The sequence below is a fragment of the Phacochoerus africanus genome, chromosome 1, assembly GCF_016906955.1.
Source record: "Phacochoerus africanus isolate WHEZ1 chromosome 1, ROS_Pafr_v1, whole genome shotgun sequence".
NCBI classification, from domain to species: domain Eukaryota; kingdom Metazoa; phylum Chordata; class Mammalia; order Artiodactyla; family Suidae; genus Phacochoerus; species Phacochoerus africanus.
The window spans coordinates 228195419-228221017 of NC_062544.1; the positions used below are offsets into that span (position 1 = coordinate 228195419).

The 25599-nt window shown below is 43.1% G+C and overlaps 1 protein-coding gene across 1 annotated transcript in view; it reads right to left on the minus strand.

Annotated features, from left to right (window-relative positions):
- Positions 1-3852: 3852 nt before the first annotated feature.
- C1H3orf52 (chromosome 1 C3orf52 homolog) overlaps positions 3853-25599 on the minus strand; it is a 39070-nt gene continuing 17323 nt past the window's right edge. Inside the window, exons 4-6 of the mRNA XM_047792684.1 lie at positions 13993-14063; positions 10676-10857; positions 3853-5288 (exon numbers count right to left, since the gene is read on the minus strand). Coding sequence (XP_047648640.1) covers positions 5284-5288; positions 10676-10857; positions 13993-14063 — 258 coding nt within the window. The 3' untranslated portion in view covers positions 3853-5283. The remainder of the gene's footprint in view (positions 5289-10675; positions 10858-13992; positions 14064-25599) is intronic.

The following is a 25599-nucleotide window of genomic DNA, read 5'->3' on the forward strand; positions in this document are numbered from 1 at the left end:
GTACACAGCTGGCTCATTTGTTTGCAAACTGTCTATAGCTTCTCAACCTCAGGAGAGTCAAAATATTGTGATACACACTTTAGGTTGGGCAAAGCCACAAATATTTATTTTGTGACCCTTTTCAGAAAAAAAAAAGTTTGCAGACTCCTTCTGTAAACAATCATAATTAAAGATAACTAACAAAAATGTATTTGCGTGTTGGTGTCACACACCAGAGCCAGTAGCAATAACATGATATGGAAATATTAAATGACAAATGAGGGCGAGACCAAGAACAATTATAGCAAATTCGACTATTTCTATATGCACACCTGTGTTCTCAACTTCCTGTTTTATTTAACCCATAGCCATTGTCCTAATTTTAGGGATGTTAAATTTTTTTTTTTTTTTTGTCTTTTTGCTATTTCTTGGGCCACTCTCGCGGCATATGGAGGTTCCCAGGCTAGGGGTCAAATCGGAGCCGTAGCCACTGGCCTACGCCAGAGCCACAGCAACGCGAGATCCAAGCCGCGTCTGCGACCTACACCACAGCTCACGGCAACGCCAGATCGTTAACCCACTGAGCAAGGGCAGGGATCAAACCCTCAACCTCATGGTTCCTAGTGGGATTCGTTAACCACTGCGCCACGATGGGAACTCCTTTTTTTGGGGGGGAGGGGGATGTTAAAATATTAAGAAGTTTGTTGAGACAAACATTGGGTGCATTATGAGTTTAATTACTACTTTGTTCCCCCAAAAAACCAAAGTTAAATAATTTTGCTATTGAAGAGGTGTTAAGGGAACAGTGGGATAAATCCAGTAGTTGGAGGTTGGATGTGTCAGCATAGGTGTGCTGTGACCTCAGCCAGTTGATGGCCTTCAGCTAAAGAGCCAATCACATCTCGATACCTTGTCCTCCTCTAACTTCCTATTTTTAGCAAAATTCTTCCACATGGAATCCTAGGTTTGACGCTTGACAGGGATTCACTCAAGTGCAAAAGGAGACATGTGTGGTAGCAGGGAACACAGTATGAGACGGAACATGGCTTAGAGGAGAGAGCCAGATCATCAATGATTTGAGTCCTGGGTCCAGTTCTTCCTCCATCTGTGACCTCGAGCGTGTAACTTGGATGTTCAGCCCCATCACCCTTTATAAACAGAAGGAGTACATCTAATGTATGTTAATTATTTATCACAGACCCTGAACAACTGATGGCAAAGAGCAAAGGGAAACAAAAATCATTATCATGTGTAGAGAAAAACATGACCTGATGTGCCTGGTGCTGTAGGATCACCTGGCAGCCTTTCAGCGAGACAGACACACAAAGTTGCTGAGGTTTATGCTGGGGTTTTTCAATTGGAGAGTGGACTGGTTTAAATATTCTAGTAAAACATAAGTTATACTTGTTTTTCTTACCCTGTGAAAGCATTACCTGTCCCAAATATATTTTATAGGGAAGATAAGTATAAATGCTTAACCAAAGAAAATTATTATTATAATGAAATTTAGAGGAATTATGAAAGGGAATTATTTTTAAGCAGGAGAGCCCTTTGGAAGTGTTTTCAAATACCTACCAGGGCTGTTTTCCATAGATTTCAAGATTTCTGATGAAATCAATGCAGCCTCTTCAGAGAAAATGTACATTCACTCACCTACCCGCACACACACATTTGCATAAAATTTCAAGGGGTTGAGGAGGCAACCCCTAAATTAAAGAATTCCTGTTCTTGATAAAAAACTGAGGCTGATGATTAAAATGCTCCCTTAAGTCACAAACATAATCAGAAAATCCCTCCCCCATGCCGAACTTAAAATATACATAGACAAAGAGGCATATTTTATGCAGTAACTGCCCTCTCTGTGGTTTGTCTTACATTCATACTAGTATCTATAAATAATCTTAGTCTGAAAATAAATTTTTATATAGAACAGAAGAGAGGTACAAGAAAACGACTGATAGGTCAGGAAAGTCTACAGCTGACAACAAATAAATTCAAGTGCTGATGTTTTTAGGATAACTTTGGGTGACAGTTGCTTCAAATAACCTCAGGAATGGATGAGCATGAGTAGAACAGGAAAGCTGAGTCCCCAAGATTCCACGGAAGCCTTCATAAGAAAAGGAGATCCTGTTTATATTTATCTGACTCTGCTCTTTTCCAAGCCGACCCCCTGAGTTTAGAAAACTAACTGAAAGCCACTTGATGTGAGTGTGCCTTGGTTCTGTCAACTGTTAAATGGATCTGTGTTAAATCTCACCCACTTTCCTGACAGAGGGTTCCTTTGTGAGGCACTTGGTGAAGCGTTGAGTGGTCATGATCACCCCAGAGAGTCTTGCACACTCTGATGATCACACCTCTCCACCCATCCCCTCCCCCTCACCACCTGTGCTTCTCACGGATCCCCAGATAGCAGCCAAGCCTCAACTGAGCATGACTCTGGGGTGCCCACAGGGTTGGAGGCTATTGATCTCATGTTGCTGCCCAGTAGGTTGGACTTTGCTCCTCCAAACTGGGGCACTTTGGGCTGGTTCTTCTACCTCTTCAGACCTTGGTTTCCTAACAATAAGATGAGAGGGCTGCCTTGTGACTCTGAGACAATAATGAACTTAAATCATAAAGGAAACGTTGCTACTAGCAGTGCAGTAATAGTGTGAATTAGCTCATTTCCAAACAATGAAACAGTAATGAGAGCAGAGAAGGGAAAACTCAGAGATTCCTCCCATTTTTCTCAGCACTAACCAGACTCTGCACAGGGCAGGATTCTGTGTCCAGAGTGCACATTTAAAGGGGAGAGGAGAAAACATGCCACTCATCCTAAGACACAAACATGTGTCAAGGAAGGCAAATCTATTTATTCAAATCCCATCACTGCTTCAGGGTTCAGCTCTTACTTCCTAGGCAAAACTTTCTCCAATTAAATAACGCTTTTCACCCTTTTCTCTAACCACCACACAGACTGACAGTTTGACTTTGTTTTTTTATCACCAGGCTATTTTTTTCCTGCTGTTTCCTGTTTCATCTGTGCAGAGCCCAATTCCCTAATACGACTATAAGCTTTTTTCCTTATTATTGTCCTCATAGGTATCTTCTGCAGCCCTTTGCCAAACACATCATTAAAACATCTGCAGAACGAAGTTAAGTTGAAAGGCAGAAAAGATTTGGACAACTGGCTAGAATTTTTCTCAGCAATGGGAGGGTCTGGCTGTCTCCTTTCTGCCTGTATGTAAGTGACTTCCAGAAAGGACCAGTTTTTCTTCCCAAATCCTTCAGGGATTTCACAGGTATTTGTTGAAACCTTATTATACACCAGGCGTTATGCTTGTCATGAAGATGTGTGACGGCCAATCAATTCATCTCCTATAGCAGAACAGTGTATACATACAGATGCCATTTCCCCAAACATCTCAAAATGCTCTAGTCACAAATTTGGTTCTTTCCACACTATTTTGGTGGAACAGTCCAACCTGTGGACAAGCCTCTCCAGGACTTGCAAGTGATTGAGACCCAAGACAAGATGCTTGCATTTCGGTGGTTTCTGAAGGAGAAAAGATCAGAACCCAACCCAGTCCCACCTCCAGACAGGAAGCAGCCCTTCCTTTCAGCCCCAGGCCCTTCAGACACCAGGCCCCACCTGCAGGGCCCAGGGAGTGGGAGGAGGGGAGAGGAGAGAAGGCCCTCCTGCTTTCCCTAGAACAGAACAGGGAGAGGAGGACCCAGCCCATCCCAGTTCAATCTTAATTCACTCAGAAGAGGAAGCCTCCCCTCCGGGAAATGAAAATGTCACTACCAATACCATTACTGCAAGAAAATGCCCGCCCAAACCCTGGCCTTGGAGAGTCAACCCTACAGAGCAAAGGTCAACATGACAACACAGAGGCAAAAATAATTTATTGTCAATATTTTAAATCCTTCTCCAATGATGTTCTTCATTATTTTCTAAAATACAAACGCACGGGGGTTTATGTTTGACATGTAAAAACTAAAAAGGAAGAAGGGAAATTCACCTGTTTCACTAGTTTGAGGAACTATCCTCAAAATGAGACACCGAGTTACAATAAATGTATCTTCTAGTTAAACAAGGAAGCAAATTCACATTATTCAGAGTTCTGGGTCATAAAGAGCTCAAGGCAGATCTAGCCCAAGATGCGTACATCCCTGGACACAGAGGCCCCCATCCTGATGTCCACCCAAGGCCAATTTAACCGAGACATCAACGCTAAGAACGTCTCATTACATGATCACAAAACTCTCCTGGAAAATTTCCAGCAAAGCAATGTCCCCAAAAAGACACTCTGTTCCTTCAAGACAGACAACACGCTATCTGTGGCCCACCAATGCAGCGACCCTTATTCCCACCCTCCTCAAAGGATCTGGCATTAAACTTCCAGTAGTTTATTTCTGAGAGTGATTCTTTCTGTTTCACAACCATCTTCAGTGAGATATACCATTGAAGACACTGAGTCCTATGGGAAGGCTAGTAACCCTGGACAGCAAAGAGCCAATGAACATGCACTATCCACAGCAGATGCTGAGCAGTCTTAATGTTTCTCATGGAAGATGGTGAAAATATAAATTACTACCCAAAATGACAGTGGTGTGCTCCAAACTCACGGGACCCAAAAGGGGTGCTCAGGAGTCACGGGAGCAATGAAGAGAAGGGAAATGGTGAAGAATCACACTTCTCATTGCTGTAGCTCTACACAATGCAGTAACATTGAGTGGTGAGCGGAAGGCTGCTTTGCTGAGCCCTTCAGCTACAGGTCATGGGAGCAGACACAGAATCACATCTGGAGGTGCTGACCTCTTCCTCACAGCCCTGCTCAGAGGTAGATCAAAGCTAAAGGTGGGAGAGAGGGGAGTGGGAGGACTTCAGTGAGCCATTGGCTCAACTCCGCCTTGCCTCTCGCCTGCCTCCCCCAGTTCTCTCTCCAAGGCTCAGGTTGGAGGAATCCCGCGTGAAAGGCCACCCCTCCGCTAAAGAGAAAGTGTGCACGTGTGGGTGGAGGCAACTAGTACTTCAGGAACAGCAGTGACCTTGCACTGGAATGACCTCCCGCCACCCTGTCAGTCATCCTGGTCCCATCTGGACCCAGCTGGGGCAGCGCTGGGGTGCTATTTTCCTGGATGTAAAGCCAGACTCCATAACTGTGCAGAATCAGGAGAAAAAGGACCATCTCCACCCCTCAGTCACTGCAACTCCTTCTACGTTAATTCACAGGATCTTTTCTATAAAATGGAATGAATCCTCTTCATCCCAAAGTTCAGTGGAGTGCTGCTTTCAGACACAGATCAGCCTCTACAGCTTCATTCTGAAATAAAATTCAAACAAAAGTCACCATTTTAAAAAAAAAATCATGATCATCTTAAACGTTTATGTTTCTATTTTATTCCATTTCATGGAGTTTGATTATAACCTCGTATGTAAAACTGGAATATTTGTAAATTCCTAACAAAGGAAGTTTTCTTCAGGCAACACACACACACACCTCTGAAAACTTCAAAAGGTAAATAACACATTGTTTGCTCATTTGCTTTGGTGCAATTCTTGATAAATAATATTTTGATGAGGCCTTTTGGATGCGGAGGACATTTTAATGTTCATCCCTTTTTCATAATCTAACCATAAAAGTACCTTTAAATTTTTAGGGCTTTTTTGTCGGGGGGGCACACTCATGGCATGTGCAAGTTCCCAGGCCAGGGATTGAACCCACAGCACAGTGGTAACCACAGCCACAACAGTAACATCACTGGATCCTTAATTCACTGAGCCACCAGGGAATTCCAATTTTTAATTTTTTAATACAAGCACAATATACAGTGAGAAATTCTGATAAGCGGAGAGGTGTGGAGCTGGCCTAAGGGGCAAGTAGCCTTGTAAGGACTAAAGAGAGGGACATAGAGAGCCCACATGATCCACAATGGGGTTCTAGGGCTTGATGTTTGGGGCTGGATAATTCTCTGTTGTTGGAAGCTGTCCTGTGCTTTGTAAGAGGTTTAGAAGACTCCCTAACTCTTCCTACTAGATGCTAGTATCCAACATACACTCCCATTGTGACAACGAAAGTGTCTCTGGACTTTGCCAAATACCCCTAGGTTGAGAACTAGTGCTCTTTGGCTAAACTCTGCATTTTCTGGGGAATCTAGAAACCACCTAAATGGTTTCCCTTGATACGCCACAAAGGCCTTTCAAGGGCAGGCTGGACACACTGGTCTCTCTGCCAGCAGCCAGACCATCAATTCACCCCAAAGTTGTACAAACAAGGTTCACTCTTCTCACTGCCTGCAGCTTTTTCCTCTTCTCTCACATTGATCAGATTTTGCTTTTGTTCCTTACTCGGTCTACTGGCCAACTCCTTCACACTTGAGAAAACGGCACAAAATAACCCCTGTGTCCAAAATAACTCATGCAGTTGTTTCATATTGTAAAACAGATTTCCCCTCCTTATTCCTGGGTGCCACCCTCCACAAAGCAAAGATCAAAGACAGAAGAAGAGAGCTTGATCCATTAAAAAAAGACTCCCTGGAGTTCCTGTCGTGGCGTAGTGGTTAACGAATCCGACTAGGAACCATGAGGTTGCGGGTTCGGTCCCTGCCCTTGCTCAGTGGGTTAACGATCCGGCATTGCCTTGAGCTGTGGTGTAGGTTGCAGATGCAGCTTGGACCCCGCGTTGCTGTGGCTCTGGAGTAGGCTGGTGGCTACAGCTCCGATTGGACCCCTAGCCTGGGAACCTCCATATGTCGCGGGAGCAGCCCAAGAAATAGCAAAAAGACAAAAAAAAAAGACTCCCCTGGAGTTCTCTCTGTGGCTCAGCAGGTTACAAGCCAGACTAATATCCATGAGGATTCAAGTTCGATCCCTGGCCTCACTCAATGGGTTAAGTATCCATGAGCTGTGGTGCAGGTTGTAGATGAGGCTCAGGATCTGGCGTTGCTGTGGTTGTGCTGTAGGCTGGCAGCTGCAGCTCCAACTGGACCCCTAGACTGGGAACTTTCATATACTGCAGGTGCGGCCCTAATAAGCAAAAAAAAAAAAAAAAAGGAAAAAAGGATAAGCCATGAGATCCTGCTATATAGTACTGGGAACTATACCTAGTCACTTGTGATGAGCATGATGAAGGATAATATGAGAAAAAAATTGTATATATGTATGTGTGACTCGGTCACTTTGCTGTACTGTATAAAATTGACAGAACACTGTAAACCAACAATAATAGAAAAAAATAAAAGTCACTTAAAAAAATGTGATTGGGAAAAAAAAAGATTCCCTTAACCTGGAGGTCATTACGCTAAATGAAACAAGTCAGATAGAGAAAGACAAACACAGCAGGATCTCACTCACATGTGGAATCTCAAAAAAAAAAAAAAAAAAAAACATAGAAAAAGAGGTTGGGTTGGTGGTTGCCAGAGACAGGTGTGGAGAAGGAAGAATTGAGTGAAGGTGGGCAAAAGGCACAACCTTCCTGTTATGAATAGGTCCTGGGATGTACCCAGCTTGGCAACTACAGTTAACACTGTTGTGTGGTACCTTTGAAAGTTGCCAAGAGAGTAGATCTCAAAGTTATCATAACAAGGGAAAAAAACCCAAAGTTTTGTAACTATCTGAGGTGATGATGATGGATGCTAACCACATTTATTATGATAATCATTTTGCAATCTCTGTGTCAGGTCATTATGCTGTTCCCTTAAATTTACACAGTGTTGTCTGTTAATCAAATATAATTATAAACTTAAAATTTTATAAATTCATATAAAATATTAAAAGAATCTAAATTTAAAATATAAAAATATAAATAAAAAATGAAAAATTCCCTTATGACTATAATCCTAAGGGAAGTTTTTACTTGTATAAAAATATGCCTCCAGTTAGGTCAAAGAGTCATTGTATTTCCAAATTAGAGAATGAGAAATACACCCCAAATCCCCTAGAAATCCAAATTAGCAGCTAGTTCAAGGTTCTGGCTCTAAGACACACACACACACACAGGACCCCCAAAGGAAGCACAGACTGGCTCTGGGAATCCATGGAACCCCAGAAATTGCAAAATTCTGTGTAGAGGAGGAGTGTGGGCATTTTTTCCTGAGAAGAAAGGTGCATGGCTTGCTCCAAATTTTGTAAGGGAACATGAACCAGACAATGTTAAGAATTTTTGCTCTTTGATGATATAGAACACTATTTTTCTGGGAAACTAACTGCTCAGCTTATCAAGGGGGTGGGGAGTAACCTGCCAAGTTCACAGTGCCTGTGAACACAGGGAACTGGCCTTGGAACCCTGCCTCAATGGTCCCTCCCAGGGGTCCTGTGTCTCCTCCCTCCCTCTGCCTTTTCTCTGTGTCTCTTCTTCCTACCTCCCTTCCCAAATGGTCACTGTCTACCTTTCCATTTGAGAGTGGACTGACACCCATCCTCCTGAAAATATCAGACACTGCCCATGCCCTACAACGCAGGTGTGGGTCAGAGGAACCCCCCTCCCCAGAGGAAGTGTATCTGGAGGAGTGGGCGCCCCTAGTGGCATCCCGGGGGCCCAGGCAGAGTCTGAGGTGCAGCTCCAGGTCTACCTGGAGGCAGCACAATCAACCTGCCCTGCATCGTACTCTGTGAACCTCCCAGCCTCATAACCCTCCTCCTACTCCCTCTCCTCCATCTGGAAATTGCTGATGACCACAGTCTTAGAGAGGAGGCTCAGGACATCATGGCCAGTCACAACACAGCCTCGGCGGCCACAGGCATCTCAGGCAAGATGGGCCTCCCCCCTCTCTCTTCTGTACACGGGAGAGGGCTGAAGGACTTGTCCTTCCCTTCTTCCCCTTTCTTCCTGCCTGCCTCCCTCTCTCTCTTTCTTCTTTATTTCCCTCCTCTTAAAAATCCCTGTAGAGGGGGAAGAACCTCTTCACTCCACACAGTATGCTATCTGCTTGGTCCACAGGCACACTTCACTTCACTTAGATGCACTGTGAGGAAACTATTATGAGACATTCCCAGTGAGGTGAAATTTGGCCCTCTGAATGTCGCTCCTTTTATTCATTTGGCAAAAAGAGAGCATTAAGAACTGCCTTTACATGCACCCCTATATTCATCACAGCACTATTCACAATAGCCAAGACATGGAAACAACCCAAATGTCCACCGACAGATGAATGGATTATAGAGATGTGGTACATATATGTATAATGGAATACTACTCAGCCATAAAAAAGAATGAAATAATGCCATTTGCATCAACATGGATGCAACTAGAGATTCTCATATTAAGTGAAGTAGGTCAGAAAGAGAAAGACAAATACCACATGATATCACTTATATGTGGAATCTAAAATATGTCATAGATGAACCTATTTACAGAACAGAAACAGACTCACAGACATGGAGAGCAGACTTGCAGTTGCTGAGGGGGAGGGAGTGGGATGGACTGGGAGTTTGGGATTAGTAGATGCAAACTATTACATTTAGAATAGAATCAATGAGGTCCTGCTGTACCGCACAGGGAACTATATCCAATCACTTGTGATAGAACATGATAGAGGATAATGTGAGAAACAGAATTTATATATACATATGTATGACTGGGTCAATTTGCTATACAGCAGAAATTGACCGAACACTGTAAATCATCTATAATAAAAAATAAATTTTAAAAAATAATTGTTTAAAAAAAAAAAGAACTGCTTTACCTAAGTCTCTGCCCTCCCAGGCTGAGATTAGTCCACTTCTAGCTCCTGCCCCCAAGAATAAGTGTCATCATCAAAATCGCCTCTTCTCACACCGTGTGGGGATGTGTGTGCTTTATAACCTGTTCTGCTCTTCTGACCCACAGCTGCCAGCCCCGTTCCTGCCACTAACCACATCTCCTTCTCATTTGCCTTTTCATTCATTCAATTAAGACTTACTTCTTCTGATGTGCGGAGAGTGTTTCTGATGGACTGTGGGTGAGAAATTACTCAAGACTGCTGGTGGTATGGGCTAAACAAGAGCCAAAAACATCTCCAAGTGAGGAATCAGAAGTGGGAAGTGAGAAGCATGGGGCATAAGGCCAAAGTGCAGTGCAGACGTGAGGGAACGAGGTCTTGAAGGCTGGTGGTTATTTCGCCTTCCCACCTTCCTTTCTGACAGGTTTTTCCAGGGTTGTAGGATTCTGATCAGCGTGCGGGGGGGGGGGTGTCTTCTTTGCTTTTTAAGTAACATTTCCATTTCCTCATCCCATTCTTAGTTTTAAAACTAGATGAGGAAATTGATGATAATGATGATACTCTTCTAAGGAAAGAGATGAATTTGCCTTTTTCTGTCCCTCTGTTAATACCCGGCTGGACTCAGTGGCCTTCAACAGAAAAAGAGATAGACTCTCCATACTGGATCTTCTTTCAACAATTTAACTCTATTATTTATTACGAATTATTCAGCACCTGCTTCTCTTGTGAAACCACAGTGTTTTCATGCAGGTTTCTAAGGATATTGTGACGTGGGCTATGGGGTTAGATGTGGGCGAACTACAACCAAGAAACCCTCATCTTTATAAGTTTTTTTTTTTTTTTTTTCCGTGACCTTTTTCTCCAGCTGCTCTGTCTGCTCGTGGAGGGCAGGGTCTGGGTGACCTTCACAGAGAGTGGAACATCACCTGCATGGAAATCAAAGTGCGCCACCTGTCCATCTGGTTAACTCCTTTATGGTCACAGCTCTGCCTTCTGAATGCACTTGACTTACCATAGAGCAAGAGGGATGCTGGATCAAGCCCCAGAGCCTCACAACCAGACATGTTCTGATCATGGAGATCCTGTTGCAGAACGCCCAGCACCAGCTCCTCACTCATCATATACTTCATAAAACTGTGGTCTTCCGATGGAACCCTAAACTGCAGGTGGTAGGTTATTGTGGCATTTTCACCACTGAAAGGCAAACCAGAGTTAAACATAGCACAGAATCACACCAAAACTCAGGAAATTGACTTTAGCAATAACACATTCTTAGCTCTGCAGGCTCTCGCAGTAAAAATGAGCAAAGAGTGTTCAGCCCTAGAAGACCCCTCTCAAAACATCCATCACACCAAGTTGAGATGATCCTAACCTCCATCTTCCACCTAGAACCCATCCCCCAGGAGTCCCCAGGAGTCCACCACTCGGCTACTGTCAAGGAGGATCCAAGGACTGTCCACCACCAGGCTTTACCCCTGAGACAGCCAGGGAAGCCCTGTTTACACACCACACCCTCTCTGTGCCCCCACCAAGTGCAAATCAGAATGACCCAGTTTAACTAGTTCATTACTTAACTTACAAAATTTTCACAGTAGTGCCCAGAGCTCCCTGCCTTTCACTGCATGCAGAGTCCTCAACTCCCACAGATGGCTCTGAGTTCCAGCAGCAAATCATACCTCCCATTGTCCCCAAAGTGAGAAACTTTCTCTGTCCCATTTCCACTTCCCATGGTTTTGCAACTCTCAGTAAGGGGACCTAAAGAAAGGGAATTTCCATTTTCCTAGAATATGCTTTTCCCTGTTTCTAAAATAAAAATAAGCACAGAGCTAGCCTCAGCTAATGATAGCTTATACAGCTCATTAAATGCTACTTCAACATTTAGATTTCTCCCAGTTATCCTCTGGTTCGAGGAGGTCCAGATTTAAAAGTTAGCCATCAAATAATTAAGAGTGGCCACATCTGAGACTTTCACCCAAAGGCAAGTTTTGCAGACAAGCCAAGCCCACTAGCGAATCAGAATACTGTTCCTGCCAACGACAGGCAAAGTGCTCCCTCTTGTGGCCAGAGGTCACATAAGCCAATGCTCTAAGGCAGCTGACAGTTGAATTTACAAAGCTGTTAAAGTCAAGTGTGCCAGACCCTGTGGTTCAAATGAATGATGTACAGTCAGGTCTCTGGAGAAACTCGCAAGTTCAAGGATGCACCACTGGCAGGGGGGAAATCGTGCTTTCAAACTTTAAGCCAGCCACCCTGGTTTGCAGGTGTCATTGCTTGTTGCCTGTGCTCCACCTTCTAATTATCTCTAATGATGGTCAACATCTCGACAAGCAGCCACCCCGCATTCCCACAGGCAAAGGCTGGGCTTGGCTAAGGGAAAGGACCAGAGGTTGACTTTCAGAAGATCAGGCAAGAAGCTGAATAAAAGGGTTGCGGTGCCTAACCCAGCCTGGCCAGCCCCTCCTAGTCCCTTCAGGTCACTGGGGAACTGACATAAGGCTTAATTTTGAGGTAAGAGGAGGGATTTTCAGGGAAGTGGAGAACCCTGTGGGCTTTGCCTAAGCTGCCCACTACTGGAGACGGTCCAGCAGCTGATGAACCCAAGAACATTTTCTCAAGTTCCTGCTGGTGGGTCCAGGACTGAGGTCGGATCCACCACGGACAGGAGCCCATCTGCCCACATGCAGCAGCCACCTTTTGGAAGCAATGGCTTTTGTTTCTCAATTCAACATTGTTGAAACTCTGCCTGGACTTAAAAAAAAAAATGAAGCAAAAATATATCCCAGCCAGAATTTCTTTATCCCCAAATCCTAAAACCACAGGGTTTTTCTTTCAAAAAACTTTTAAAAATAGATTCTCTAATATTGTCTTCAGATTTTGTTTTACTCAGTTTTCTGATGTGTTTTCCCCCGTGTCTATCCCAACCCATTATGCAATCCCACCTCCTCTAGACCCATAATATGGGCTAAGAAGGACTCTTCCTGCTCTAAGCAGTATTTCTTCTCTCAACTCTGAATTGTAAGTTAGGGCAAGTGCACAGAGGAGTCTGATTAGGCATTTCTCCCTTTTCTACTGGCATTTTAATACCAGTAATTTATGATTCAAATGAGCAAAGTCGAAGATGTTACCATAGGTAGCATGCACATTGGGTGTCCATAAAGAAGGAGGAATGGTGTTGTTGCCAAAGCAACCTGCTACTGTATGTTTTCAGACGCCAGGTCCCTTTGGTCCTAGGCCTCTGTGTACCACTGCTTTACATGCTTCCCCTCCCTGGTTTAGGAAATTTATGGTTTGAGAGGAGGAACCTCAATATAAAATTGATGGTCATGTTCCGGGGAAGTCTTAGGAAGAAGAGTGGATAATAAAGCTTTGCTGTGTAAATCTTGTCCCAATAATACAAAAGGATTATCAAATGACTCCGACACCTAACAACATACAAGGATAATAAAATGACTCTTCTACACATATACTTGCTTTTATCTAAATGTCTGCAGACAAAAACATTAAAGATTGGGAAGAAATGAAAAAAGAAAAAAATGTGTGTATATGCTACACATATATAGTCCATAAAGTATATATAGCAAATGCATATGTAGAAGAAATCACACAAACGCTGACGGTTGCTCATTTTATAGAAAGGAAGGACTGGAATTCACTCTGTGTATGGAATTCACAAAATGTCCAAGGACAGAGGGGCAGAGGAAGGCAGACGGTGATTTTTCCTGTGGTGTGTATGTTTATTTTTAATATTATACGAGGAGCATGGACCTACATATTATTTGTGTTCCTCAAAGCAGAAATCAATATATAGATTATAACATATATATCACATTACTATCTAAGATCTTTTTTTTTTTTTCTTTTTTAGCAACCCCAAGGCATATGAAGTTCCCGGGCCAGGGATCAAATCCAAGCTGCAGCTGTGACTTAAGCAACTTAACCAGATCCTCAACCCACTGTGCCGGATCAGGCCCAGGATCGAACCTGCCTCCCAGCACTCCCAAGAGGCTGCCAATACCACTGCACCACAGTGGGAACTCCTTGGGATCTATTTCTATCTCTTCTCTTAGCTTATTTGAGCATCTGCTGGAAAATGGGTCTATTCCCTGTGACCTTGTTGAGTCATATAATTAATCGGGGTTTCTTTTTTCTCCTTTGTCAAATAAGGGCAGGGAGCTAGTTGGCCTCCAAAGACCCTCCCAGCACAGACACTATGGTTCTACCTACTGTGGGTGCCCTCATAACTAGTCCTTTTGGGAAGTCCTTTTTGGTAACTAGTGATGGGTGTCGCTTTCCAGAGAGAGACCAACAAGTACCTCTCCACATTCTTACCTGAAGTCCATGATTTCAACTGAAGTAAAATAACGGCTCAGAGCTGGTGACGAACTGTACACATCCGTGAGCTAAAACAAACAGAGGCAAATAAACAACCTCACACATTACTGCCTGATCGTACTGCATGTCACCTGACAAAGCAAAACTAAATCCTAGGCAAAGGAGAGGCTCTGGATGAAGAAACAGGATAGGGAGCCCTCACCTCCACCAAGCAAAATTCAAGTTAACACTCATTTAGAGGATCTCATTTGTAAGGACTAAGTGACTGGCTGGGATTTTCAACATCTCTTCTGTGTTGCACTGACACCTGTGGCCTGTGGGGTCAGCAGCCCAGCCCGCACAGACCCCAAGCACCACAGGAAGGAGGGAAACCAAGGGGGTTGGGAAAACTGCAGAACAGGTTGCTCAGGGCCCCGCATGTCATTGGACAAGGGCCTCTTCTTGCCCTTCTCCAGAGCTTCACTCCCAGGAGAAACAACCATGCTAAGCCCTTCCCCCTGGATAATGGGACCAAGTGGGGACACAATCACAAGCAGAGTTCTTATTTTATGCAAGACATGTTGCAGCCATAAAAAATAATGACCCCTGTGTTCCCACTACCCAGGTTTCATGTCTTCACATTTGACCATATGTAGTTGAGCCCTTTATGTGAAGAAACACAACACAGCTAAAGCTCTTCCTACCCACTATCCCGCTTCTCCTCCCTCCCTGCCCCCCCACTACCAACCATTGTCCCAAAGCTGGAATGTATCCTTTTGATGCATGTTGTTATTAATGAAGCACTTAATTGTATAATTATAACCATACATGAATTTAATGCATGTTTTTATTCAAATAACACATGCCATATCCTACATAATCTTTTTTGTACCATAATGGTACATCTACATGGAGGTCATTCAACCTAACTCCTAACTCTACAGAGATGCCATTAAATGATTGTATGACCTCACCCATTCCCCTACTACTGGCCATGTGCTTTGTTCCCGATTTTCTCCTGCTGCAAACTATACAAACTATGCTGCGGTGATGATGCTTGAACATCTCTGTGCTTCTCTTCTAGTACATATAAGAGCTTACCTGGGGCTTATACGAAGCAATGGACTTGGATCCAAGAGTTAAGTGCACCTCCAGTTTAACTAAGTCTTTCTGAATTGCTCTCTGTTTTACAACCCTCCAAACAATGTATAAGTGCTCCATTTCCCACAGCCTGGCCAGCATTTATGCTACCATATGTTTAAGCATTTGCCAATCTGAGGGCTATAACATTGCATTTTACACTGTTTTAATTTGCACTGTCTCACTCACTAGTGAGGCTGAGTATCTCTGCTTGTGCTTATTAACTTTTTGAGATTTCTCACCTTTTTTGTTTGTTTGTTTGTTTTTGTTTTTTAGGGCTGTGCTTGCAGGCATATGGAAGTTCCCAGGCTAGAGCTGCCAGCCTATGCCATAGCAATGCCAGATCCAAGCCACATCTTCAACCTACACCACAGCTCATGGCAATGCTGGATCTTTAACCCACTAAGCAAGGCTAAGGATTGAACCTGTGTCCTCACGGATGCTAGTAAGGTTCATAACCTGCTGGGCCACAATGGGAACTTTTGAGGCTTCTCACCTTTTAACTGCTTATTAGTGTCCTGTCTTTTTCCTGAGTTGCCTTTTCTTTCTTTTTTTTTTTTTTTTTGGCTGCACCTGTGGTGCATGGAAGTTCCTGGACCAGGGATTGAACCTGAGCACAGATGTGACCTACGCCACAGCTGCTGCAACACTGGATCTTTAATGCACTGCGCCAGGCTGGGGATGGAACCTGCACCTCCACAGTGACCCGAGCTGCTACAGTTGGATTCTGAACCCACTGTGCCACAGCAGGAACTCCAGGGTTGTCTTTTTCTTACTGGAACTGATTGGTATTACATTCTGGATACTAGCTGTTGGTTTTATGTCACAAATATCTACTCTCCAGTCTTTGATTAGTTTTTCCATCATGTTTAAGAGATGTGACTCCTAACCTAGGAGTACCCGAGAGCTTGCAGCTGAACATGTTTATATTGCATTTCTTCTAAAGGTTAAACAAATGCCTTGTTCTTAGAAGGGAGGAGGATGGGGCTGGGATCTGGGTATACCTCCTGCATGGACTCAGCTCTGAGGTTGGAAGCTGAGAGCCTTGCCAGACCGATTCCTGCTGGCCTGAAGCCTTGCCCTGATGTTGTTCTGGAAATTTCACACCCATGGTTCCCTGTGCTGAGTCCCATGCGCCCAGCCGCAACCAGCACGGCTAAGTGCCCCATGGCTTTATCCAGCAGCAAGCAGTAGAACTGCCCCAACAGCAGGGCCCGGAGGGGAACTTGCCCATCCATCTCCCACCCAATTCCTAGCAGAATCTCAAAGAGGCTGAGTCCACAGCAGCGCCCACTGAATTCATGGGTGATAATTCAGTCTCTCTAAGGTAGAGCAGGCAGATTAGAGCTCCTCCTCTATCAAATGTATCATCATTGCTGTCATCTGCACAAGAACCTGACATAAGAGGCATTGCTATCTCTTCCCCTTCCACTGATAAAAAAGAAACATTCTAGGAGTTCCCATTATGGCTCAGCAGTAATGAATCTGACTAGTATCCATGAGGATGTGGATTTGATCCCTGTTCTTGCTCAGTGGGTTAAAGATCCAGCATTGCTGTGAGCTATGGTGTAGGTCACAGATGTGGCTCGGATCCCAAGTTGTTGTGTCTGTGGCGTAGGCTGGCGGCTGCAGCTCCAATTTGACCCTTAGTCTGGGAACTTCCATATCCCATGGTTGCAGCCCTGAAAAAAAAGGAAACATTCTGGGGTAGGTTAGGAAACACCTCAGGCCACTCTGCTAGCAAGGAATTCAATTCTAGCTGTTACTCTAAGCCCAGCTTCCTCACGTTTTTACCAAACCCCCCATGGGAATGAAGTGAAGAGCAAAGTATTTCCTGAATTTCAGGGAGAAAGAGGCATAAAGTATTAAGAACTTTGAGGGAAAACCACTGGCTCATCTTATAGTTTTTGAGCCCCAGAGAATGTTGGGAAGAGAATGTTGCCAACAGGTTGACAGTAATTTAGAAAACTTGGGAAGTCAGAAAGTGGCTTTCCCAGGACTGCTAGGAACAGAGAAGAGGATGAGGATGCTACAGGGGGGATTTTTTTTCAAGCACTAAAAATAACAACAATAATAATAATACAGTAATTATGGTAATGAGTAATGAGCTTCTTATGTCAGAAATTATGTTCGTCTTTCCTTCTTTGTTCCCTCCCTCTCATTCTTTCTTTATTAACCCTTAGGGCCCTAAGCACTGTGCTTTGCACTGTAGGTGCTCAGAAAGTTTTAAGTTAAAACTTTATGTGCTGAGATAGAGTGGTCTGGGAGATCACCGTCCATGTCCACTCTAATATTTTTGGGCAGCACAGTCCCCTGCTGTAATTAGGACATATTTACATATTTGGGAGCTACTTATCATACTATCCACTTTGGGGCCAAAGAAGTGAAAAGAGGGGCTCCTCTCCTCCCTGCTCTGGTATCTCCTACACTGTGCCTATGAGGCTGGGTGCAAACTGAGCTTAGAGCCCAGTCAGCTGATCACTAGGGTCAAGCACAGTGGCTCACAAGAAATCAGCTTCCAATTATTTACAATAGCCAAGATATAGGAGCAACATGAGTCCACCAACACAGGAATGGATAAAGAAGTTGCAGTACATATACACAATGGAATATTATTTGGCCATAAAAAAAGAATGAAATAATGCCATTTGTAACAACATGGATGGACTTGGAGGGCATTATGCTTAGTGAAAGTCAGATAAAGAAAGACAAATACTATATGATATCACTTATATGTGGAATCTAAAATATACAACACACTAGTGAATAGAACAAAAAAAGATACAGACTCACAGATAATACAGAACTAGTAGCTACCAGTGGGGAAAGGGAAGGAGCAAGATGGGAGTAGAGATTAAGAGATACAAACTCTTATGTATAAAATAAATAATCGGAGTTCCCGTTGTGGCTCGGTGGTTAACAAATCCGACTAGGAACCATGAGGTTTCGGGTTCGATTCCTGGCCTTGATCAGTGGGTTAAGGATCCCGCATTGCCATGAGCTGTGGTGTAGGCCGCAGACAGACGGGGCTTGGCTCCAGCACAGCCGTGGATGTGGCGTAGGTCGCAGACAGATGGAGCTTGGCTCCAGCACAGCCGTGGCTGTGGCGTAGGCCGGTGGCTACAGCTCCAATTAGACCCCTAGCCTGGGAACCTCCATATGCCACAGATGTGGCCCTAGAAAAGACAAAATAAATAAATAAGTTATAAGGATGTATTATTCAAGGCAGGGAATATAGCTAATATTTTATAATAACTATAAATGGAATGTGACCTCTAAAATTGTGAGTCATATGTTGTACACCTGAAATTTAGTAACATCGTACATCAACTATACCTCAACTTAAAAACAGTGATAATGTTAAAAAAAAAAGGAAAGAAAGGCACTAGCTTCCATAGTAAGAAGAGGCATACCTTCCCTGCAATATCAGAAGGGCCACCATCAATTCCTGCCTCAAGCAGATGAGTGGAGCTATGACATCACACAGCAAACAGATAACCACTTGACCTAAGCAGAGTAACAGCCCAACTCTAAGAGAAGGAAACCATGCAGTGAGGTGTGAGGGGGGCCAGGAAAACTGTGTTTACAAAAGCAAGACAATTAAGCAACTGAGTGGGCATGGTGTTTCAATATCCACTCCCATTTACCTTCCATACCTAGAAACTTCTGGAAACTGGCCTAAGTGGAAGGGGGGGTGGTGACAGTTACAGTCAGTAATATCTCTAAGGTCCTCATTTTTGTTCCTGAACATATGTGGTCAGGAAGCCAGGGGGCAGAAGTTTTTCTCTTTTTATTTTTTATTTTTTTTTATTTTCCCACTGTACAGCAAGGGGGTCAGGTTATCCTTACATGTATACATTACAATTACATTTTTTCCCCACCCTTTGTTCTGTTGCAACATGAGTATCTAGACAAAGTTCTCAATGCTATTCAGCAGGATCTCCTTGTAAATCTATTCTAAGTTGTGTCTGATAAGCCCAAGCTCCCGATCCCTCCCACTCCCTCCCCCTCCCATCAGGCAGCCACAAGTCTATTCTCCAAGTCCATGATTTTCTTTTCTAAGGAGATGTTCATTTGTGGTGGATATTAGATTCCAGTTATAAGTGATATCATATGGTATTTGTCTTTGTCTTTCTGACTCATTTCACTCAGTATGAGAGTCTCTAGCTCCATCCATGTTGCTGCAAATGGCATTATGTCATTCTTTTTTATGGCTGAGTAGTATTCCATTGTGTATATATACCACCTCTTCCGAATCCAATCCTCTGTTGATGGACATTTGGGTTGTTTCCATGTCTTGGCTATTGTGAATAGTGCTGCAATGAACATGCGGGTGCACGTGTCTCTTTTAAGGAGAGTTTTGTCCGGATAGATGCCCAAGAGTGGGATTGCGGGGTCATATGGAAGTTCTATGTATAGATTTCTAAGGTATCTCCAAACTGTTCTCCATAGTAGCTGTACCAGTCTACATTCCCACCAACAGTGTAGGAGGGTTCCCTTTTCTCCACACCCCCTCCAGCACTTGTTATTTGTGGATGTATTAATGATGGCCATTCTCACTGGTGTGAGGTGGTATCTCATGGTAGTTTTGATTTGCATTTCTCTTATAATCAGCGATGTTGAGCATTTTTTCATGTGTTTGTTGGCCATCTGTATATATTCCTTGGAGAAATGTCTATTCAGGTCTTTTGCCCATTTTTCCATTGATTGATTGGCTTTTTTGCTGTTGGGTTGTATCAGTTGTTTATACATTCTAGAGATTAAGCCCTTGTCCGTTGCATCATTTGAAACTATTTTCTCCCATTCTGAAAGTTGTCTTTTTGTTTCCTTTTGGGTTTCCTTTGCTGTGTGAAAGCTTTTCAGTTTGATGAGGTCCCATGGGTTTATTTTTGCTCTAATTTCTATTGCTTTGGGAGACTGACCTGAGAAAATATTCATGAGGTTGATGTCAGAGAGAGTTTTGCCTATGTTTTCTTCTAGGAGTTTGATGGTGTCTTGTCGTATATTTAAGTCTTTCAGCCATTTGGAGTTTATTTTTGTGCATGGTGTGAGGGTGTGTTCTAATTTCATTGCTTTGCATGCAGCTGTCCAGGTTTCCCAGCAATGCTTGCTGAATAGACTTTCTTTTTCCCATTTGATGTTCTTGCCTCTCTTGTCAAAGATTAATTGACCATAGGTGTCAGGGTTTATTTCCGGATTCTCTGTTGTGTTCCATTGGTCTGTCTGTCTGTTTTGATACCAGTACCACACTGTTTTGATGACTGTGGCTTTGTAGTATTTCTTGAAGTCTGGGAGAGGTATGCCTCCTGCTTGGTTTTTGTTTCTCAGGATTGCTTTGGCGATTCTGGGTCTTTTGTGGTTCCATATAAATGTTTGGATTGTTTGTTCTAGTTCTGTGAAAAATGTCCTGGGTCATTTGATAGGGATTGCATGGAATCTGTAGATTGCTTTGGGTAGCATGGCCATTTTTACAATATTGATTTTCCCAATCCAGGAACATGGAATATCTTTCCATTTCTTTACATCTTCTTTGATTTCTTTGATTAAAGTTTTATAGTTCTTGGCATATAGGTCCTTTACCTCCTTGGTCAGGTGTATTCCGAGGTATTTGATTTTGTGAGGTGCAATTTTAAAAGGTATTATATCTTTGTATTCCTTTTCTAATATTTCATTGCTGGTATACAGAAATGCAACTGACTTCTGAATGTTCATCTTATATCCTGCTACTTTGCTGAATTTATGAATCAGTTCAAGGAGTTTTGGGGTTGAGTCCTTAGGGTTTTCTATGTATAGTATCATGTCATCTGCATACAGTGACAGTTTGATCTCTTCTCTTCCTATATGGATGCCTTTTATTTCTTTTGTTTGTCTAATGGCTGTGCCTAGGACTTCCAAAACTATGTTGAAGAGCAGTGGTGAGAGTGGGCATCCCTGTCTTATTCCAGATTTGAGGGAGAAGGCTTTGAGTTTTTCCCCATTGATTATTATATTTGCTGTGGGTTTCTCATAAATGGCTTTGATTCTATTCAGGAATGTTCCCTCTATACCCACTTTGGCGAGGGTCTTGATCATGAATGGATGTTGGACTTTGTCAAATGCTTTTGCTGCGTCTATTGAGATGATCATATGATTTTTGACTTTTTTTTTTGTTAATGTGGTGTATGATGCTGATTGATTTGCGTATGTTGAACCATCCTTGTGAACCTGGGATGAACCCAACCTGGTCATGGTGTATAATTTTTTGGGTATGTTGTTGGATTCGGTTGGCTAAGATTTTGTTGAGGATTTTTGCATCTATATTCATCAATGATATTGGGCGATAGTTTTCTTTTTCGTGTTATCTCTGTCTGGTTTTGGAATGAGGGTGATGGTGGCATCATAGAATGTCTTTGGGAGTATTCCTTCTTCTTCCACCTTTTGAAAGAGTTTAAGGAGGATGGGCACCAATTCCTCTTTATATGTTTGATAGAATTCGCCTGTGAAGCCATCTGGTCCTGGACTTTTATTTGTAGGGAGTGATTTTATGACCTCTTCCATTTCATTTCTAGTGATGGGTCTGTTCAGTTGGTCTGTTTCTACTTGATTCAGTTTTGGCAGGCTGTAAGATTCTAGAAAATTGTCCATTTCTTCCAGATTGTCCAACTTGTTGCCATATAGTTGTTCATAGTATTCTCTTATGGTTTTTTGTATTTCTGCTGTATCCGTTGTGATTTCTCCTTTTTCATTTCTAATTTTGGTTATTTGGGTTCTTTCTCTCCTCTTTTTAGTGAGTCTGGCCAGGGGTTTGTCAATTTTGTTCACCTTTTCAAAGAACCAGCTCTTGGTTTTATTAATTTTCTCTATTGTTTTTTGAGTCTCTATTTTATGGATTTCTTCTTTGATCTTTATAATTTCCTTCCTTCTGCTGACTTCAGGCCTTTTTTGTTCTTCTTTTTCTAATTCATTTAGGTGGAGGGTTAAGTTGTCCATTTGGGATCTTTCTTCTTTTTTTAGAAAGGCCTGTATTGCTATAAATTTCCCTCTGAGCACTGCTTTCGCAGCATCCCATAGATTTTGAGAGGTTGTGTCTTCATTATCATTTGTTTCAAGGTAGTTTTTAATTTCCTTCTTGATTTCCTCATTGACCCATTGGTTTTTTAGTAGCATGTTGTTTAGTCTCCATGCAGTAGGTTTTTTCTCTTTCCTTTTCCCATGGTTGATTTCTAATTTCATGGCATTGTGGTCAGAGAAGATACTTGAGATAATTTCTATGCTCCTAAATTTATTGAGATTCGCTTTGTGTCCCAATATGTGGTCGATTCTTGAGAATGTTCCATGAGCATTTGAGAAGAATGTGCATTCTGCTTTTTTTGGATGTAGTGTCCTGAAGATATCAATGAAGTCTAACTTTTCTATAGTTTCCTTTAGGATCTCTGTTGCTTTATTGGTTTTCTGTCTAGAGGATCTGTCCATTGATGTGAGGGGGGTATTAAGGTCTCCTACTATGATTGTATTCTCATCAATATCTCCCTTTATGTCTGTTAATATTTGTTGTATGTATCTGGGTGCTCCTGTATTTGGGGCATATATGTTGACGATAGTAACATGCTCTCCTTGGATGGATCCCTTAATCATTAAGTAGTGTCCTTCTTTGTCTTTCTTTATGTCTCTTGTTTTAAAGTCTATTTTGTCTGATATGAGCATTGCAACTCCTGCTTTTCTGTCATGTCTATTGGCGTGAAATATTTTTCCCCACCCTTTCACTTTCAATCTATATGTATCTTTTGTCCTAAGGTGAGTTTCTTGTAGGCAGCATATTGAAGGTTTTTGCCTTTTTATCCACTCAGCCACTCTGTGTCTTTTGATTGGGGTGTTCAATCCATTGACATTTAAGGTGATAATTGATAGATGATTATTTATTGCCATTTGAACCTCGTGTTCCAGTTGATTCTATGGTTCTCCATTCTTCCTTTCTTTTTTTTTCTTTTTTGGTTGGATGGTCTCCTGTTATTATCTGCTTGAGTGTATTTTTTTTTTCATTTTTTGCAAATGCAATATTTGGTTTTGGCTTGTGGTTGCCCTGTTTTTGAAGTATGCTAACCCCTTCCCATAATTGTGTGTTTTAGCCTGATGGTCCTGTAAGTTCAAACACTTCATTACTATATTAAAATTAAGAAGAGAAACATACAAACAAACAAAAAGGGTTATTTACTTCCTAACATCCCTTGCCCACATTTTATGGTTTTGATGACTCTTTTTTATTTTTTTCTTTTTAATTTTATTTGTTTGAAGCATGTTCATGATTAAATCTGTATGCTGGCTTATTTGAGTGACTGCTCTCTGATTGCGGTTTCCTCAGTCCTAGTTCTTCCTCTTCTTCTTTTTTTTTTTCTTTTCTTTTTTCTTCCCTTTCCTTCCTTTCTTTTTGGTTTAGAGAAGCCCTTTCAATATTTCCTTTAACCTGGGTTTTGTGTTGCAGTATTCTTTAAGTTTTTGTTTGTTGGAAAAAATTTTATTTCCCCTTCTATTTTAAATGATATTCTTGCTGGATAGAGTATTCTAGGTTGCATATTTTTTCCTTTTAGCACTTTAAATATCTCTTGCCATTCCCTCCTGGCCTGTAGTGTTTCTGTAGAGAACTCAGCTGATATTCTTATGGGGGTTCCCTTGTAGGTAACATTCTGTTTTTCTCTTGCTGCCTTTAGGATCCTCTCTTTATCACTAACTTTTGCCATTTTTATTATGATGTGTCTTGCTGTGGGTCTATTTGGGTTCAGTTTGTTTGGGGCCCTCTGTGCTTCTTGTATCTTGAACCCAGTATCCTTTAGATTTGGGAAGTTTCCAGCAATAATTTCTTCAAATATATTTTCCATCCCCTTATCTTTTTCTACTCCTTCTGGAATTCCTATTATGCGTAGATTGGCCCGCTTTATATTATCCCATAGGTCTCTTATATTGCTTTCCAGTTTTTTGATTTGGCTTTCTGTCTGTTGACCCGATTGAGTGATTTCCATTATTCTATCTTCCGTATCACTGATTCGTTCTTCTGCATTATTCATTCTGGTTGTTACTGCCCTTAGTTCCGTTTGCATCTCTGCCAATGAATGTTCTAGTTTTTCTTGGCTCCTCCTTATATTTCCTAGTTCCTTTCTGAGGGTATCTGCATTACTGTTCATATCTTCTGTTAATTCCTTCAGTATTTTCACTATTTCTCTTTTGAACTCCAGGTCTGCCAGACTGCAGAGATCTGTTTCATTGTTGACTGTTTTAGGTGAGTTCTCTTGTTGGTTTGACTGGGGGTGGTTTCTCTGCTTCTTCATCTTGCTTGTTGTTTTCTTTCTCCTGAGGGAGTTGTACTCTCCGTTATTGGGCAGTGTTTGCCTTGTCACTGCCATGGAATATTTCCTGAGGGCTGGCGTTGTTGGTCAATCTTTTTTGAGGCAGTGTGGCTTTTCTGGAGTGTTGATGGGGCTAACAGGGTCTCTTTGAAGCAAAGGAGGACTTCCTGAGGGCAGACAGGAGTGGGAGGTCCACACCACGATGGTAGCAGATTTCACTTGGTCATGCAGAGCTTGCTCTGGTGTTTTTAGGCTGTGGGGTTCTTGCAGGGGGTTGGCTGTGTTGGGCAGCTGTTCCTCAGGAGTGCAGCACCCCCTGGGGGCTGGAGCAGTTATCTGGGTCACTGAGAAGCTAAGAGGCTCTTCCCTAGGGCAGCCCAACTCAGAAGGATGGCCTGAGAATGTAGGCAGATCTTTTCACAGTCTGGCCAAGCTTGTTGCAGCTTTTCTGGGCTGCAGGGCCTCTTCTAGGGGGCTGGTGGTGCTGAGCAGCTATTCCGCAGCAGTGGGGCACCCCCTAGGGGCTTGGGCGGGTAGCAGGGCCGTTGGCAACCCAAGAGGCTCCTCCCCGGGGCAGCCTGACTCAGAAAAACCGTCCGGGAATTAGGCAGATCTATTCACTGCCTGGCTAGGCTTGTTCTAGCTTTTCTGGGCTGCAGGCCTTTTCTCAGGGGCTGGTGGTGTTTGGCGCTACTCTGCGGAAGTGTAGCCCCTCCAAAGGGCAAGCAGGCCTGTGCAGGGACAGCCCCTGCGGTGGTAGGCTTCAGGCAATTGTTGAGGCCAGCCCTCCTGGATGGCAGGCAGCCCCAGGTTCGGCGAGAGCGTAGTGGGGGGTAGAGGTGGGGGGAGGGGATGCACTGGGAAGCTCAGCTTTCAGCTAGCTAGTGGGCCTGTAAGCTTGCTGTGGCATGGGGGGTATTCTATGGGGACCCACCCCTTCTTCTCTCCCCTCCCCAGCACGGGCACAGACCAGTCTCTTTTCCCAGGTTCCCTCTGATGCGGCTTTCCACTTCCCCACCCCTAGAGTATTGCTCCCTTCCTCTGCAACAGCTTTGTTTTCTAGTCTCCCAGGCAGTCTCTGCCCCGTCAAATGGTTTCTAGACCTCCCAAGCAGTTTCCGCTCCGCCCCACCCCCCAGCCCGGGGACTAACCTCTGGAGCCTAGGTCT